The sequence below is a fragment of the Batrachochytrium dendrobatidis genome (assembly GCF_000203795.2).
Source record: "Batrachochytrium dendrobatidis JAM81 unplaced genomic scaffold BATDEscaffold_1, whole genome shotgun sequence".
Classification (NCBI taxonomy): domain Eukaryota; kingdom Fungi; phylum Chytridiomycota; class Chytridiomycetes; order Rhizophydiales; genus Batrachochytrium; species Batrachochytrium dendrobatidis.
Window position 1 is genome coordinate 1,560,710 of NW_006281099.1, and position 16,693 is coordinate 1,577,402.

General features: G+C 37.8%; 4 protein-coding genes across 4 annotated transcripts; 1 reads left to right on the forward strand and 3 right to left on the reverse strand.

The window, feature by feature from the left end:
- Positions 1-143: 143 nt before the first annotated feature.
- Positions 144-1,760, reverse strand: BATDEDRAFT_21655 (uncharacterized protein; the record flags this gene model as incomplete). Its single annotated transcript, XM_006675279.1, has 5 exons — positions 144-284; positions 357-514; positions 665-987; positions 1,101-1,717; positions 1,740-1,760. The coding sequence occupies 5 exons, from the start codon at positions 1,758-1,760 to the stop codon at positions 144-146; spliced, it is 1,260 nt and encodes a 419-aa protein (XP_006675342.1).
- Positions 1,761-2,411: 651 nt separating this feature from the next.
- Positions 2,412-5,690, reverse strand: BATDEDRAFT_21656 (uncharacterized protein; the record flags this gene model as incomplete). Its single annotated transcript, XM_006675280.1, has 5 exons — positions 2,412-2,635; positions 2,709-2,887; positions 2,919-2,934; positions 3,027-4,524; positions 5,490-5,690. 5 exons carry the CDS (start codon positions 5,688-5,690, stop codon positions 2,412-2,414), a joined length of 2,118 nt encoding a protein of 705 aa, XP_006675343.1.
- Positions 5,691-6,987: 1,297 nt separating this feature from the next.
- On the forward strand, positions 6,988-8,388 carry BATDEDRAFT_84723 (uncharacterized protein; the record flags this gene model as incomplete). The annotated part of the gene is made up of 5 exons (XM_006675949.1): positions 6,988-7,136; positions 7,259-7,363; positions 7,463-7,608; positions 7,735-8,138; positions 8,226-8,388. 5 exons carry the CDS (start codon positions 6,988-6,990, stop codon positions 8,307-8,309), a joined length of 888 nt encoding a protein of 295 aa, XP_006676012.1. The 3' UTR covers positions 8,310-8,388.
- Positions 8,389-8,605: 217 nt separating this feature from the next.
- BATDEDRAFT_34034 (condensin subunit YCS4) lies at positions 8,606-16,651 on the reverse strand (the record flags this gene model as incomplete). Its single annotated transcript, XM_006675668.1, has 23 exons — positions 8,606-8,803; positions 8,910-9,119; positions 9,206-9,418; positions 9,506-10,003; positions 10,089-10,720; positions 10,818-11,027; positions 11,116-11,827; positions 11,920-12,154; positions 12,279-12,466; positions 12,533-12,674; positions 12,761-12,884; positions 12,961-13,088; positions 13,181-13,326; positions 13,431-13,618; positions 13,716-13,774; positions 13,849-13,927; positions 13,996-14,127; positions 14,266-14,337; positions 14,850-15,009; positions 15,084-15,183; positions 15,287-15,777; positions 15,830-16,465; positions 16,545-16,651. The coding sequence occupies 23 exons, from the start codon at positions 16,647-16,649 to the stop codon at positions 8,606-8,608; spliced, it is 5,658 nt and encodes a 1,885-aa protein (XP_006675731.1).
- Positions 16,652-16,693: the final 42 nt, after the last annotated feature.

The following is a 16,693-nucleotide window of genomic DNA, read 5'->3' on the forward strand; positions in this document are numbered from 1 at the left end:
CAGTATCAAGACTATAAAACGATAATGGCGTTTGCATCTGTGAGCTTAATCAAATCAACAAGCGTTTGTATGTTTATTGCTTTGGAGACAAGACTATTTGGGAAGTTTTGGAGGAGCATGGTTGAATTTGATTTAAATACACATCATTTAAAGTCAATATAGTTACGTTTATTGATATATTGTATGCAGAGATGTGGTAACTTGGTACTATTTCGTGGGTTAAATGGAATAGTTTGGAGTTTGCAAGATGTGGACATCACGCTGTCTAGTTTTCGCGTTTCTAACTGCAATCATTTGGAAGATAATGGACAATCTAGTCTTTATCAACCTGATGTTATCGATGATCCCTTTCTTACCTGCTGTCGTAGAACACACAGCAAATCACACACTGCCTTGTGTTTATCGTCATTCAACAACAGTGAATTAAGCAATAGAAGCATCTGAGTCAATCTAGCAATTACATCTGTACCCATAATACTGTGCTCGACTGAAGAAAACCGTTTAAGCAGTACATCTATAGGATGAAATGCATTCCAACAGAATATCAATTGTTTAGAATCTGATTTGAATGATTTACATGTACTAATCAACCTATTTTTATCAGAATCATGTCGAGTACAAATCTAATCGTCATAATGCTCAATGCAGTATCAAATGTACTCACCATGCAATCGAGATCGGTTCGGCCATACAACATAGTTACGAAACGAAGTAAGGGCCATTTTTCTGACATCAACTGGCTCCATTTCATTGGTATTGGGATTCAGTGTTGTCAGATCAAAAGACAGTCGTATAGGAAGAAAGATTCCCTGAAACAGGGGCAACACAGTTCCATAAAATCTAATCCAAGTCTCGGCCAGTCTATTTGCAAGAGCTTCGTTGGAAGAAGCGCTTACTTTGCTAGTGATGGCTGTCATGCCAGTTTTGAGCAAAGTATTTAAATTGTCTTGAATGGTTTGAGTATTGGGAGCAAGTTTAATCCATTTCCTAAAAATCAGATTTGAATATGTTCAAGATTTGCATTCAATAATTTGGGATCGACAGCATACAAATGCATTGCATTTCTCCAACTCGATAAACATGGAATCCATAGTACATACATTACCAAGACGTTGATCTCCTCAACAGATCCTCGTATTCCCTGATCGCTAAACAAGGGCAGAGTTCTATCAAAAATGTTTTGCCATAGTTGCATGACATTTTCCACTCCAGCTAAATGGGCATCACGTACGGCCGAGTCCATAGAAGTCCATGACGATGCATTGGACACACCACGCAACAATGTCGTATGCTGCGATGTAGGAGCCGATAGTGTAAACCCAGCATTGGTTGTTCCACTACTGCCCATATTGCGGGTGCGTAGACTATGAGTGGACGATGGTGTATCTGGATCTGTCGAGGTTCTAGAAAGAGTAATGCCTGTACCAAGTTTGAATGTATCCATCAACAGTGCAGACGAACTGTATCCACTGTTTGCAGATGCTGCATCTAAGCTAATGCTGGGTATAGTAGGCGAAGGAACTGTAGAACTGGCAGTCGGGTTCACTACGACTGCAGATGGGTTGATTCTCGATAGAAAGAGTTGACTGGCAGTTGACCGTATTTCTCTGGACAGTTTACGGGGAAAATCGTTGGTCTTTTTGCAGGTAGTGGTTGCGATGAAGGTAGTTTTGAAGTAGATGTGGCTTCCATTGACGTATTCACGTAAAATGGAGCACTAATCAAGGATGATAAAATACATAATAAGCAGCCAATCTCATGGAATGATAATTTCCACACAATTCACTGAATATCGTGCCTTTGAATCCATTTAAAAACAGTTTCTGGTTTTAGCATTCAAATATTTCATTTTACGTATAAATCTCCGAGAATCTTATATTGTCATGAAAACACATCAAATTATTGATGATTGACAACTCCGTAGCCATCAACACTTGGACAACGAGACGTTGCAAGTGCAAATGTCTCGACCAATAATGTCAAGATTGTGTGCTTGATAGGATGGTCGGTGTGTTTGGAGATTAATCAAGGGAATTGTCAAGGCTACAATATCTCGATTTTCTAAACAATGGCATGCAACATTTCCAAACACGCATGTTATTCTAGTAGTATTTTACCCTAAAAGCAACTGTCTACTCAAACATGGTTGATCAATCATTCAACAAACGGCGCGAGAATTGTAATTCTATATTGTCCATTTTAAACTTTGCAGAAAATGACTCGAGTATGATAAAGGATGGGTTTGTTTGTCAAGCAATTCCAAACACTAAGGAACTGAAAATATTTATTCAAATCAATTTCTAATAGGAAAACACAACGAATAGTTAACGATTGTCTATTTCCAACCAGAATAAACAATGACTGCAAGATAAATGCTCTATTTTACGTGAATATGGCTGCAAAGAATAAATTTAGTTGTCCATGTCTTTATATGGGCTGTGAATAACGGACTTTTCAGAATTTTCAACTTGGCTTTCGGGGTACTGAATGTATTTGAACAACGGAGATGCTTGGGACATATGCGACGAGCCATCACTCAAGCCATTCTCAAGCTGTTTAATGCGAGCCTTGAGACTCTCAATCTCCAACTTTTGAGTTTTGGATTCTTCGTGAAGTGTCGTGATGTAATCATGTGCTATAATATAAATCGGTCAATCAACTAGGCAGCAAAAATCAAGTAACAACATGAATCAAAGTCAATAACAAACCTGCACGAATGACAACTACTCTAGATGGTAGTTTTTCTGCAATAGGAGGCAGTAAACTGCGAATCTCGTCAAAGCATGATTTAAGAGTGTCTCGACGGAGTTGTTCGGCTTGCTTGTGGGTAGATTTGCGCACCTCTACACTAGATGTGATCTCGGCAGAAAAACACAGTCCAAGTTTTCTACAAAACAAAGTCAAGACCGTTAGAATACATATCCACATATATAGCTAATTATTAAAATCGGACAAGACAATGTATTGACAGCAAAATGCAAATAAACTCAACTCGCTATTTCCTTCAAGAATATTCTGATAGTTACTTTTTTCGGCTAGCTTCAATGCAGCATCCTCATGAGTCAGAGAACCATTGTTTGGGAGTAAAGGTTTTAGCGCTGGGGAGGGTTTGGGAAAAACCAAGGGAAGTTGCTTTTTAGATTGGTGTGACAATGGTCTAGAATGAAGATCTGCTTGTGAATAAGATTGTGGCGATGATGGAAGAGATTTCTGAAATTTAAATTGGGCTATTGGTACAATGGTATCTGGGAATTTCAAAAGAGCCATCGTTGCGGGATCCATTTGACCTAATGCCGGAATACCTACAGAATCTTCCTTCAATGGCATTGTTTTAATAGAAAGCGATGCTTGACGCTGTTGTTTCTGCTGCTGTATATCCATCAACTGTGCTGGAGTAATACGTGCAACATTTGACGATGCATGCATGGTTTCTCCAGAATCATGCTGTATGATGTCTGAAAGAGAAAAATGGTGTTGTGATGTATCCATAACAGCAGAAGGCGTCATATCAGTAGGTGTTAAAAAAGCATCAAACTGTGGATTGGATTTAGAAAGATCTACAGCTTGGGTTTTCATCGAGTCGGATGTGGAAAAAGATCGCGATGGAGGTTTAAAAGTGGACTGAGGATGTGTAGGTTGCATAGATATGGGACTACTGATCCGAGATGCGTGAAAATCAATGAGCTGTTGTAGATTGGTAGCGGAAACAAAAGAGTCTGAACCTACAGCCAAAGGAGAAGGTATAGCCATGTTTGATGAAGAAAATATATCAGACGGAGCGTATGCATACTGTATTGGTTCTAATTGTGGGGTATTAAGATTATCTGCAGAAGAAATAGATCCTCGATGCAGCACATTTGTACCCGTGGAAAGCGGAGACTGTGCAACGGATTTGCGTGGAAACATATAAGGAGAGTACTGATTACGGCGCCATGATTGAGAAGATTGTGTGCGCTCGATTTTAGGAGCACCCGAAATTCCTGGAGTAGATAACGGCTGTAGATCGTCGGCCAAAGGAGTGCTTTTTCGTTCTGCATTGAATTGACTCTGTTGCTGTTGCTGAAGTTGCAGCAAATGAAGATTATGATAGTCATGCATAGAAGATACATCATGGGATGCAGATATGGAATCAGAAGTGGGTAAGACTGCAGGTGGAAGCATGGTCAAGGCCATTCCAGCTGTTGGTGACAGGAATGGAGATGCAACGCGACCAGGTGTTGCAGAAGCACCAACAGAAGTATTATAATGGAAAACATTCAAGGGAGTCTGAGCATGAATATTATCGGAACAGACATCAGAGATGGGCGTGGATAGTGTGAAGTTGTTGGGGTGATTAATAATATTAGGAGAGTTGAAGTCATTCATGCTCTGAATATTAGTCTTGAGAGCCGGAGAAGTTATGGGAGAAAACAAACCATCTGTGGTTGCAGCAGATCCATGAAAGACATCATTACTACTTGATCCAGAAATAGACATGTGGCCAAAATGGGTTATGGGAGTCATGGCTGGTGAGATCAAAAGAGCCTAAAATGAATTAAATTAGCATGATTATTTAAACATTAGAATATATCCACTAAAACTAATGATATTCAAGACAAGAAAAAATAGCAGACAAAACACATCGATGACGTATTCTATTATCTCTACAACCCTAAAAGTCCTAATAGAGACTCGGGCCGCAAACTATATATAAAATATCTCATGCAATAATCACATGATTAGAGCAGCGAGGCGGACTATGATACCAATCGATTACACGGGTAGTTGCACTATCAGTATTATGTAACCAAACTGGATCAAGTCTCTAATTGGTTAAAATGTAGCTAAGCAAACCCATTGATTTATAATAATCAATGGATTTGATTAAAAAGTGAATGAGAATAAACAAAATTGTAATAGTTGCGGTGTATTTGATATCATAAATCCACATCCTATACATGATGAATTATAGCGGTATTCGGGCAAAATAAAACACTATGAATTGATTGAATGCTCAAAGCAGTGTTTACATTGCAGTTTCAGTCAATCCCAGACTTGCTTAGTCTTCAACTCTCCAATCGCCCAAACATTGAGCGATTGGTATGAAAACAATTGTTGCATTTATGAAATGTACGAATTTGCTCTAAACTAGAACACAACCGTATTTGTAGGGTTTTAAGATACAAGAAAAATAAATTTATAGAATGACAACCGTCAAACCCAATATGTGGATTACAATGAATGAATCTTGTGATTGTTGGAATGTATAGTTATGCAAAAGATGATCAGTTTAAAACTATAATCTGATTGTATGCATCATATGATGGATGCTGTGTTTTAAGAGTTGAGAGTGTATATTCAAATAGTCAACAAAAACTATTGCCTATTCCAAGACAATCACTGCAAGATCAATACAAGTTATATTCTACGTGAATACAGCTGTAAATAAGCCGAGCATCAAGACCAAAAGAAACACATTTTTACTCGAATAAAGTTGAAAGCATACTCACATCAAATGGCATTAGCTGCTGATACTGCTGTTGCTGGAACTGGTATTGATGAAAGTGTGGAGACTGCTGCTGCAAATATTGAGGGACTAGCTTATGCAAGTTACTCTCATCATTGCTGCCACTAGTGGGTGCAGTTTCAGTATTAATACCAATGACCACTTCGGTTGGATTTGAGGCTGATTGAAGTTGAGTGAATGGCATGATGATGCTACAGACGAATATTTAAATGTGAATACAATAGTTCAAAACCAAAAGCAGCTCCAGCAAACAGTTTTGATATAAAATGGCAACTTTGAATTTACGGCTTGATCTAATAATCTATCAAGAAATAAGGGTTGCTGTACTCATTCCCGCCATCTAATCTTCAATATGCACGACAAATATTATTTTCTACAGCTGTATTCATGTAAAATGGATTGATTTTGCAGTGATTGTCTTGGAATAGACAATAGTTGTTGTTGACTATTTGAATATACACAATATTGTTCATATAAAATCAAAATAGTTTTAAACTGATCATCTTTTGCATAGCCATGCATTCTAACAATCACAAGACTTATCCGTTGCAATCCACATATTGGGTTTGACGGTTGTCATTCTACAAATTTATTTTTCTTGTATCTTAAAACCCTACAAATACGGTTGTGTTCTAGTTTAGAGCAAATTCGTACATTTCATAAATGCAACAATTGTTTTCATACCAATCGCTCAATGTTTGGGCGATTGGAGAGTTGAAGACTAAGCAAGTCTGGGATTGACTGAAACTGCAATGTAAACATTCGACTAATTTATACAAAAATGAGTATAAAGACAAGTAAACTAAAGAGTTTAATAAAACAATGTCTGGTGAATTGGGTGGAAACTGGCTGTTTATCATATATTTGACACTTGTTCAATGCTTCATTTTACGTGAATATGGCAGTCTATTATGGATATAACGTGTTGATTCTGATATGCATATCCAAACTTGGGCATCAAAAGATTGGTTTTTATAAAACATTCCTGGGTTTAATATTCACTAGTTTTCATTGTCGTCTTGCCATTCGCTTGGCAGTATATGTTCATATTGCATCCTAAAAATAATATGCAAGAGCAGGTTTGTTCTGGAAAGCAGTTGTTTCGTCAACTTTCATTAATTCTGGATGGCCATCACAGCAGCACACAAGTCCTCTTGCAAAAACCAAGGTTGGCGGTTACTCTTGACTGTACCATGCATTCAATCTACTATTCTCTCTGGATTCATGTATACTTGTTCAAGAATTCTAAATCAATTGTATTTTAAACCCAACAATACATTACAAGATGCGTTGAATTTGTCAGAGATATACAAAGTGCTATATTAGGATCCATCAATGCTCATAAACCATCAGCAGCCTCGGTTGAAACCAGTGCTTCTCCAGAAAGTTTCTTGGTTGTTGATGGAAACCTTGCCATCTCAGTATCTGCATTGAGTCCCATTTATAAATACGCTTGGAAATCATTCACAGACTTGACATTGATGGCTAGATCTCAGATTGAACAGGATGGGAACGATCTTGGCATAAACTCGGCTCAATCCGATTTAAATGCATGGACAGTCACGATTGCAAACACATCCCAAGCACTGGTGCTTGTTAACCCAGAATGCTATACAGCTTGGAACGCAAGGTTTGTATATTGGCAATTATGCTTTGGCAGTATTCTATAGCCGAGAATAATCTTTTAAAGCACATCAGTAAAATTGTATTCCTATTCACACCTGATTAACTGTGAATCAACCATATGTTTAGAAAAAATCTCATTTCACTTGGACAAATTGATGCAATGGATGAATTTCATTTTACATCTCTTTTGCTATCAAAACATCCAAAATCTTCGACTATATGGGTGCATAGGTATTTTCATTACATGGTGATTGTAAATTTCTAGTTGGCATTATCATAGAAATATACTATGCGGCTGATTTAAGCTTATTTTTATAGATATTGGATTAGATCGCAATTGAAAGAATCTTGTATTGCTGATCTACGCATGTTGGATATCTCTATTTGTGAAAAATCTGCCGACTCTTATAAAAGAAATTATCCAGCGTGGACATACCGAATGAAGACTTTTAACTTGTCTAGCAAAGACAACGCAAGTATCTTACCATTATAGTTTTATTTGAATCAAAGACATGCATACTAAATCATACAGACTACTCATTTAAACCATGTTTATACTTAGATCCTGCAAGAACTTGATCTATCTAGATCCTGGTGTAAAGCACATGTGTCTGACCACTCTGGATGGAACTATAGACAATGGCTTATTCTCGGCTTGACTGGACTTGATACAAATCGTGACTGTATATCCAAGGTGCTTGCACGAGAAATGGATCTGCTTCACCAGTTGATTTTTTTGTGTAGTGGCCACGAGTCGCTGTGGTATCATTTGCGTTTTGCATCAAAACTGGCTAATTTGACTGTGCTTGACTGGGCAGATTCATCACCACGCAATATAACAATTGAAAAGGATTCAAAAGTAGACGGGGAAGCCATATCGGTTGTATATGGTACAGATCTAGCCCCAAGCTATTTACATGAATATCAGTTTGCTCAAATGGTTGCTGATAGCAGTCTTACAGATCGCGAATATGCCTTAATCTACTCTTTTATACTCACTCGTGATGTAAGTCGAGTCTATGCTTGATACATGCAACTCTATCTGTTTTAAATGCTCGACTAAATTCCATACTACCCAATTCGTTTTTACTAGACCAGTGACACGAAAAAGTACGAGTTTGTAAAATCCATTTTACAAACAGAATATCCCGATCGTCTTATGTTTTCATCAATGTGATTCGAAATTTGCCACTTATTTAAAACAATTACATACGAGCAACATTACAATTAGTCCTTGTGTGATAATATATCTGTTAAAGTCAAAGCAAACTGGATTTAATTGTTTCATATCAGTTTAAAAGTCAAGCAATACAATGCAATCAGTTACTCCACCAATGGCTGGATAGATTGGCTACTTGAAACCACAAATGCTTATTTGCAAACAGAGTCTGTTGTATTTGATATATGCAATTTGGTGGTAGCAAGTTTTTGTAAAATAGGAAAATATCTCTCCCCTCAGTTTCAGTCTTATCATTAGTTGTCTCCCATGGCATTGATCTGACGGCGAGTGACGGGAGAACCACCAATGTGTTTGGGCAGTTTGGATACAACACTACGTGTTCGTTTTGGAAAAGCGTCAAACACAACTGTTTCAGTCTCAGAATCGCTGTTTTCAATTTTGTCGTTTTCCTCAAGTTCCTTTTGGACTTCAGGTTCAGCAGATTTGTCCTCCTTTCATTGCAACAAATGAAAAATAGTCAGTGAATTAGTATGCAAAACATCTATCAGCCACATTTCAACATCCGCTAATAGGTTGTTAAAGTCTTATAAAGCCCACCTCATCAGATGAATGCTCCAGCTCATCACGCCGATTAAACTGCTTGTTGATCACCATTGCCTTTGGTAAATGAGATGTAATCTTTTTATCTTGTTCGGCTTTAATAACTGCTTCGTGATTCTCAACACACTTGACATGCAGTTCTTGAAGGGTTTTTTCATATTCATCAACCATCTGCTTTAGTTCGGGTTTTCCTGGAATTTTTTTAACCTGTGCCATGAATCAGGTTGGATAGAATGGATATGGATCAATAAAGACTCGCCAATAAAAATTATCCTCACTATAACACAGCTCACCTTTTTGATAATATCTGTAAAGTATTTGTATACTTTTTCTGGGTGAAGTTTATCTTGATACATTGGTAGCGCATCCACAAGTTTCTTTAAACTTTTTTCTGTAGAGAACGAAATGAGCGACAAACAAAACGCAATGTCTTGCCATTGTCGTTCAGTGTTGGCATTGCAAAACCGTGCACAAAGTTTATCGATAATACTCTCAGATTGCCTATCCTGTTTATCATGGGTTGCATTTTACAAAAGCATTGGATGAGTATTTGTTTTACAATCAATTGGAAGCCAGCAGTTGTATGTTTGTACCTGTTTGATAAACTCGAACAGAAATTTCATAATTCTACGATACTTGTCTTCTTCAACACATTCAAGATTAGAAATCATATCCGGCAAATTGTTATAAATAGCGTTGTCTTTTGTCGACAACTCTGTAAAAAACAGTTTGGCCAAGTCGCTAATGCGTTTATCTTTGTCTTCAAGACACTTGGCCATTTCAAATATCTGCCCCTTGACTTTAATCATTCCATTAAGAATCAAAAATGTAAGAACCATGAGTGTGTTTTTGCGCACAGAGAGATCTGAGTCTGTAAGGCGTTGATAAAGATGAGCAATGCTTTGATCAATAAGGAAATTGAAGGAAATAGTCATGTCTCCTAAACTGATGAGAGTGTTGCTGCGAATGGTGGGGTTGTCGCTACGTTCGAGAATTGTAAATAAAAGTGGAAGATGTGACTCGCAAAATTGAGAACTCACACACATGAATTTGCACAATGCAAGAGTAGACATGATTTGCAGTGTTGGATTCTACTCGAAATCAATTCCATTTCAACAAATTAGTTATATTCAAAAACATTAAAAAATCCATAATTCAAACTGCCAATAAACTAACCTGAAAGGTGCGATTATTTAAACATATATGAGTTAAAAGGGGTCCAAATACACCCAAAAGCGACTTGGGTCCAAATAACAATTCATGCTCACGAACATAGATGACTCGATCAGTGAATTCATCTTCCACAGTGCCAGTTGTTTGCTCCAAATCGCTTGTAGCGCCATGCTTGCTTGGTGTTTGATTGTTTTTAACGGAATGACACCGACGTTTCCATTCATTTTCAATGATTTCTAAATGCACAATTTGCTTGATTGCTACATGACCAACCAGAAAGCACAGCTGAGCAAGATGTATTGAATTGGTTGTTGCAGTAGTTGGTGGGTTGGATTGTGTTTCGCCTATAACAAGTTTGGATGATATAGCATTCGAAAGTTCGGACATAATATCAGTAGAAATAGAAGGCACGCTTGTGGCTGTATTCATTGAACCAAAAACACGACAGGCAAGCTGTTTGACCAGAGATCCAACAATCATATCAGGCTGCTCGGCAAGCGCGTAGATGGTGTTAATAGCTTGTTCGCAGAATCCAAACCAATCCAGGGACATTGTAGGTGTTAAAATAATAGTCGAAAGACGTTGAAACATGGCATGATCTACATTTAAACGGTCAAATCGCGTTGCTATTGAACCTAGAATGCATCATGTACATAACAGGCATGTTACTTGTAAGCGAAACCTTACCAGTGGAACCACACACTCAACACCAATAAATAATACTCGACTCACCTTTTTGGCGCTTATTTGCCGCTGCATGTTGGAGAGTAAGACAGGTATGTCGGGAAAGAACCAAGCTGATCTTATCGCCCTCTCCCAACCCATTTCGTACTAATCGATCAATGTTTTGCAATAGAATATCCTTGCGTGATTTGCCAATCATACCTAAAATCATGACTGCACCTTGACGTTTTGCAATGGGCACGTTTGCGTGCTTTGAACCTATACATTGGCAAATCAAATTCCACAAATACAGCAATCAAAAATAATTGTGTAGTAAATTAGCAACAAACCAAAATGCTGTTTAAACACAGATACAATAAATACTTGCAAAAAATCGACCAAAGTAAATTTACAGCCTTCATATTGAATCGGTCCGTTTGCACCATGGTAGAAATCAACTGCTCAAGCGAAGTTAGCTCTGCCAAATTCATTCTTTGTGTCAAGGCCACTAGATTATCTGCAATAACATCTTCAACTGCTCGTGGACCTTCAGGTGGATCCAAAAATAGTGACTCGTAGCATCGAATAACATGCTCTCTAATTCCGCTTGATTCGTTATCCGTTGTGTCTTTATCCCAAATCTTGTGCACCATACGCCGCACACCTTCCCAAGAAGATTCCATCTCAAATCGAAATGCAACTACAAAAAACCGCATAGTTTCGATAACCTCAGTTTTAATACTGGATGAAAGAAGATCGCAAAGGAGTGAAACAGCGCCATTGATTTGATTAATGAATTGGATACCATCGTCATAGTATTTGAGAAGGACACGAAGACGTTGAAGTTCAATGTCATTGAGTTGGATAGGATCAATAGCATTTACTGCATTTGAATTGCTACTGTCTTGTGCAGTCGTATCGGCATCGGCTTCATTGACAATGGTCATTGCATCTGTATCAGATTCCGAGGCACTGGCATCCATGGACACGTCATCATTTGCATTGCCCTTTGTGGCTTCCTCTATAGTAGTGTTTGTTCCATGAATAAGCATTTCCAAAACTTCAGTAGGATACTTGGACTAGCAAGTTTATCAAGTATAAAAAGCCCATGAATTAAAAACTAATGCTCTGGTTTCAATCTACTAACTAGTCGGAAAATCACATTACTTACTTCCATAACTCTTAACAAATCGGCCTTGTGAGTTTCAAAATACTTTAAAGATAATCGTCCCTGATCCTCCTCAATAGCAATAAAAGGAGATGTTTCAATAAAATGCGCCAAAAGTTTGATGGCATTTTTGCGAACAATGCTAGCCTTGTCCTGCAAACGATTAATAGTCAAGGCAACAAGTTGATGGCGAGTGTCCAGAGGAATATCAGTCACAGCAGGAGCATCTTGTCGACGTCTGTTTATAATCATTTAAATTGAATGAAATTCAACAATTGGTTGCAAAGATGAAATGAAACCATAATAATTAGCACAAGTTTTAGCAATACTCGACCCAAAAAATCTCAATCAAATCAACCTACTCGCTAAGTTTCATAATCACTTGAAGCACCTTTGCGCGAACATAGTAATTAACATCACGAAGTCGTTCTTCTAAAATATCGTAGTAACTATGCAAGGATTTGGCAGCAGACTCGGATGTATCATTGACAAGATGAAGATGAATCAAGTTTCCAACAACTTCAATCATGGCACAACGAATCGCATAAATCTACCGTTGTCATTCATACAATGAGTATCAATTGAAATTAAAAATTAAACTAAAAACTATATTTACCTCCGAGTCAAATTGGCATTGCATAAATGCCATTGATTTAAGAAATTCCTTTGGTCGCATCTCAGAAAATTTTACTAGCAGTTTAGATATGGTTTTGGCAGCTTTTAAATCCTTTTCAGTAAAATGACGATCTGCAATATCCCTGATGAATCAACCAGTAAGACGAATTAAAAACTACAGAATGAATAAATGAAGACCTATGCAGCAAAATCAACCATCAATCGATACTTTAAAATGATTTCAACAAAAGCGGCGTTATTATGATTGGCAATCATGGAATTCAACAGATTGGCAACAAAATCTGCCAAATTGTCTTCTCTCAAAAAATCTTCGATTCGAGATCTGACTCCACCTGTAAACAATGCAGACTTTAGTTTTTTGAACAGTGCATTAAACTATTGAAAAATATACAATCAAAAGGCACACACCAAACTGTGCAGGGGTTTCGTATCTTGTAGCAATAATGCATAGCGTATCAATCAACGCAATGCAAACTGGCTCTCTTTTCAAAACTTCTGGACTTTCCAAAATAAGACTGATTGATTTGCAAATCATGCTATAGGTATTGTTGTTTAGTAGAGTTCCGTCAATATTATGTATGCGTTTACCAATTTTTTGTAAATGTCTTGTTTGAATGCAGTGTTTTACCTGGTCAAAACATCGCGCTCAGATGTGGCTAATATCAGTCGATCTAGTTCAAGCTCTACCAAATGCTCCAAATGAGTGATAATACGCTCACGTTGGCCAATCCAATCCCATTGCTGATTGTCTTGAGCAAGAGAAGACAATTTTGACTATAATAATTGTGATGGGTGAGTGCATGGTCAACTTAGTCTATACTGCCACTTCCACAACAGTAGATTTGGTGTATTTATAGATTCAATTTGTACCATTTTACCTTTGATTTTAAAGATTTAACTGTAGTGGATGTCTGAGTAGTTTCTTCTTTGGATATAGCAGTAGCAGTCTGAATCCAAGATACCAGCAGAAAGGCAAACTTTTCGGCTAGTATACGATCAGCCTCAAAGTTATGACTTGCGTTTTCTGCCAAATCCAGTGTAATTGATGCAATGGCTTGACCGAATGCTGTTGAATCATTTAAATGAATAGTTTATAAGGGTGAATACTCCAAATTTGTCCGAATTGCCAATCCACGCAAACCTGCAGTCCTTTGTACACATACCAGAAATAAGAATATCTGAAAACTTGTCGGCAGAAGCAGGAGTCAAGCAGCGCATGTGTCTATATTAGACATGGTTAACAAAAGGTCGAATAGCAGAACACCGGGATATATACTGTAAAGCAATAGTAGTTACTTGATGTAGCTTTTGCAGGTATCAAACGGACGAGGCTGCAGCAATGAACTTGGATCATCTTGAAGCAACACAACTAATTCTATATTGAAATAGATAAATATCAAATGATCAATGACAATGACAGTTTCTAGTGGCGATGATGGCTACCGTCTAATATGTGCTCGGTTTCATCCAAAGAAAGAGCAGGAACAGGAACCTCGTAGTCAAAGGAATTCGTAGAAACTGTAGATACTTCTTGCCATAAAAGCAACTCCTCATGCAGCACAAAGAAGTTCATTTCTTGATAGTAGATTTAACTAGTAACAGCCAGTGATTTACTGTCGTATTCACGTAAAATGTAAAGTGCTAAAATACAGGATCAATCTCATGGCATGATAATTTCCACTGAATTTACTGAACACTGTCCTTTGAACTTACTAAAGTTGACTGATTTCCTAGTGATTGGCATGAGGACAACTGTTGCTTGAAATGTGCAATCGTTATTGTGAACTAGAACGCGAACGTATTTGGTAGTTTAAACTACAATCATGAGTTTGTGGAATGACAACCGTCAAACCCAATATCTGGTTTGCAATGAATGAATCTGGTGGTTGTAAAATGTATGGTTATATTGAATAAAAACAATCTCAGTTTAAAATTATAGTCTGATTGTATGCATCATATGATGAATACTGTATCTGAAAAAAGAATTGAGAATGCTCAAGAAGCAGTTGCTGAAATACAGATGTTTTATTTTACGTGAATACGTCTGTAGATATATTAGTATTGAAAGCTATGGTCAAGGATAGAATGAATAAGCATTTATTATTTTGTATTGTACATATCAAAGCATGCACTTTTTTGCAACAGTAATTGTAATATTTTCTCCATTCTCTCCATTCTTGCATCCAGTCGTTGTGACATTTCATCCATTTTTCGCTCCAACAAGATTAGCGAGTTTTCAGTATTTGTTCTCTTGTTCATATCTCCACTATCGGGAGAGTGCTGGACTGACTGTGTACCTTGAACAGAATCCTGATCAGGATTCACAACTGATTGTATTTTTGGTTGATGCTCTATCATGGACGTGTATATGGATCGTGCGGTATAGTTACTGGATAGCGAGCCTCCGACAACAATGCTAGCAATACAAAACTCGGTCGTGGGATTTAATCCCAAAAACTAAACTATTAGCATTGAAACAAATGTATCCAACCAAGGACTCAGATGGGAATACAAGAAAAACCCCAACTTACTTTGATGGTGCACGTCGATATCTCTTTATCTAAATTCTCAATGGATAGCAAGTACCAGTGATCATTCCGACTGTTTGACTCTTCGTCATCACTGTCACTCCTATTATTATAACGATCAATGTTTTGTCAATATATATTTCTCCAATCAGCAACTGCTTCAAATAGGTAAAAGCAAGACAGCCAGATGTATGATTTACACTTACAGTAATTCTGCTTTAGCAGTGCATTGGTACAGGCCATCTAGATACAACTCTTGAATACGAGATGCTGACTGCATAATTTGAACCCATTCAAGACAAACGGGTTTTTTGAATGTAATGTGTATCTGCAGTGAGGAAGCTGACTGTAATTGTGGGTTTAGAGCAATGACTACTGGTGACGGACTTGTTATTTGAATATTCTCTAACATGGCAGTATGGTCACCAGAATCCGACTCTTGAGTGAACTCTTCTGTTAAAATGGACATGAGATTGGGCTGTATTGTCCATTTGGGATCATCGCTCATAGATATGTCGGCAACATATGTATGTCGAGTAGATGGACGAATCAGATCTGCCATGTGTGAATAGTGGATTGTTGGATTGGATGAAACCTCGTTTTTGTAAAAACTTGAATCAATAGTTTGATGCATATCGCTATCCATTCCAATGCAGTCTATTGGAACTGCGATGAATAATATGGTTACCCTCACAGGCTACATACACCAACAGTGTTTATTCAGTATTCAATTCAAGCAATCGACTCACTGCCATGCGAGATCCATGCACGCAGTCATTCACTCCAACACCATAGTAGGATGACCCACAGAGTGAGATTCGACCAGAATAGTCAGATTCCATGTATTTTATCAATCGAGCAACACGGTCTGCATGACCCACTTGGTACTGTGGAATACACTCTTTCAACACAACTGCTTTGACAGCATCTAGTTTCTCTACAGGAATATTTAAATGAGCTTGCACTGTTTCCACAGCAATCTTTTCCAGCTTGCGACTCAGTTGATTCCCAGATACTAGATCGGCATTTTCTTTATCATTTGGAGCAAATCCAAACTTTTTGGCAAACATGTGTCCGCCCATCATTACAGTAAGACGAGTAAAGTCTTGCGGAGAGTCTTGATCAGGCAACGCGCTTGAATCAAAGATACAACCAATAATATCCGTATTTGCTGTTTCACTTCTTGGTACAAGATATCCAAATCCTTGTACCGGAAGAGCATCTGCTCCTTTGTATACGAGATTTACTACACCTACTGTGACAGACGGGTTGTATGTCATTATATCGGTCATATCTGATGGCAAAAGCAGTTGAGCAAGAACTTGTGATGATACCGCGCTAACAACATGATCTGCATCCAATGTCAGCCCATTATTCAGTTGAACCTATGCATTGACATGCATTAAATATGGTTAGCAATCATAAATAAACCAAGCCATCCAAAATAAAGTATCGTTTTTTTACTTGAATGCAATCGGGTTTATGATTCAAATGAGTGCACTTTGCTTGCAAAAACGTAACACCCAACTCTTTCAGTCGATGTACCAGCCGATCAGTTAACGTCTGCATTCCGCCACGAAACGAATAAATACTTGCAGTAGCCTGTACACTTT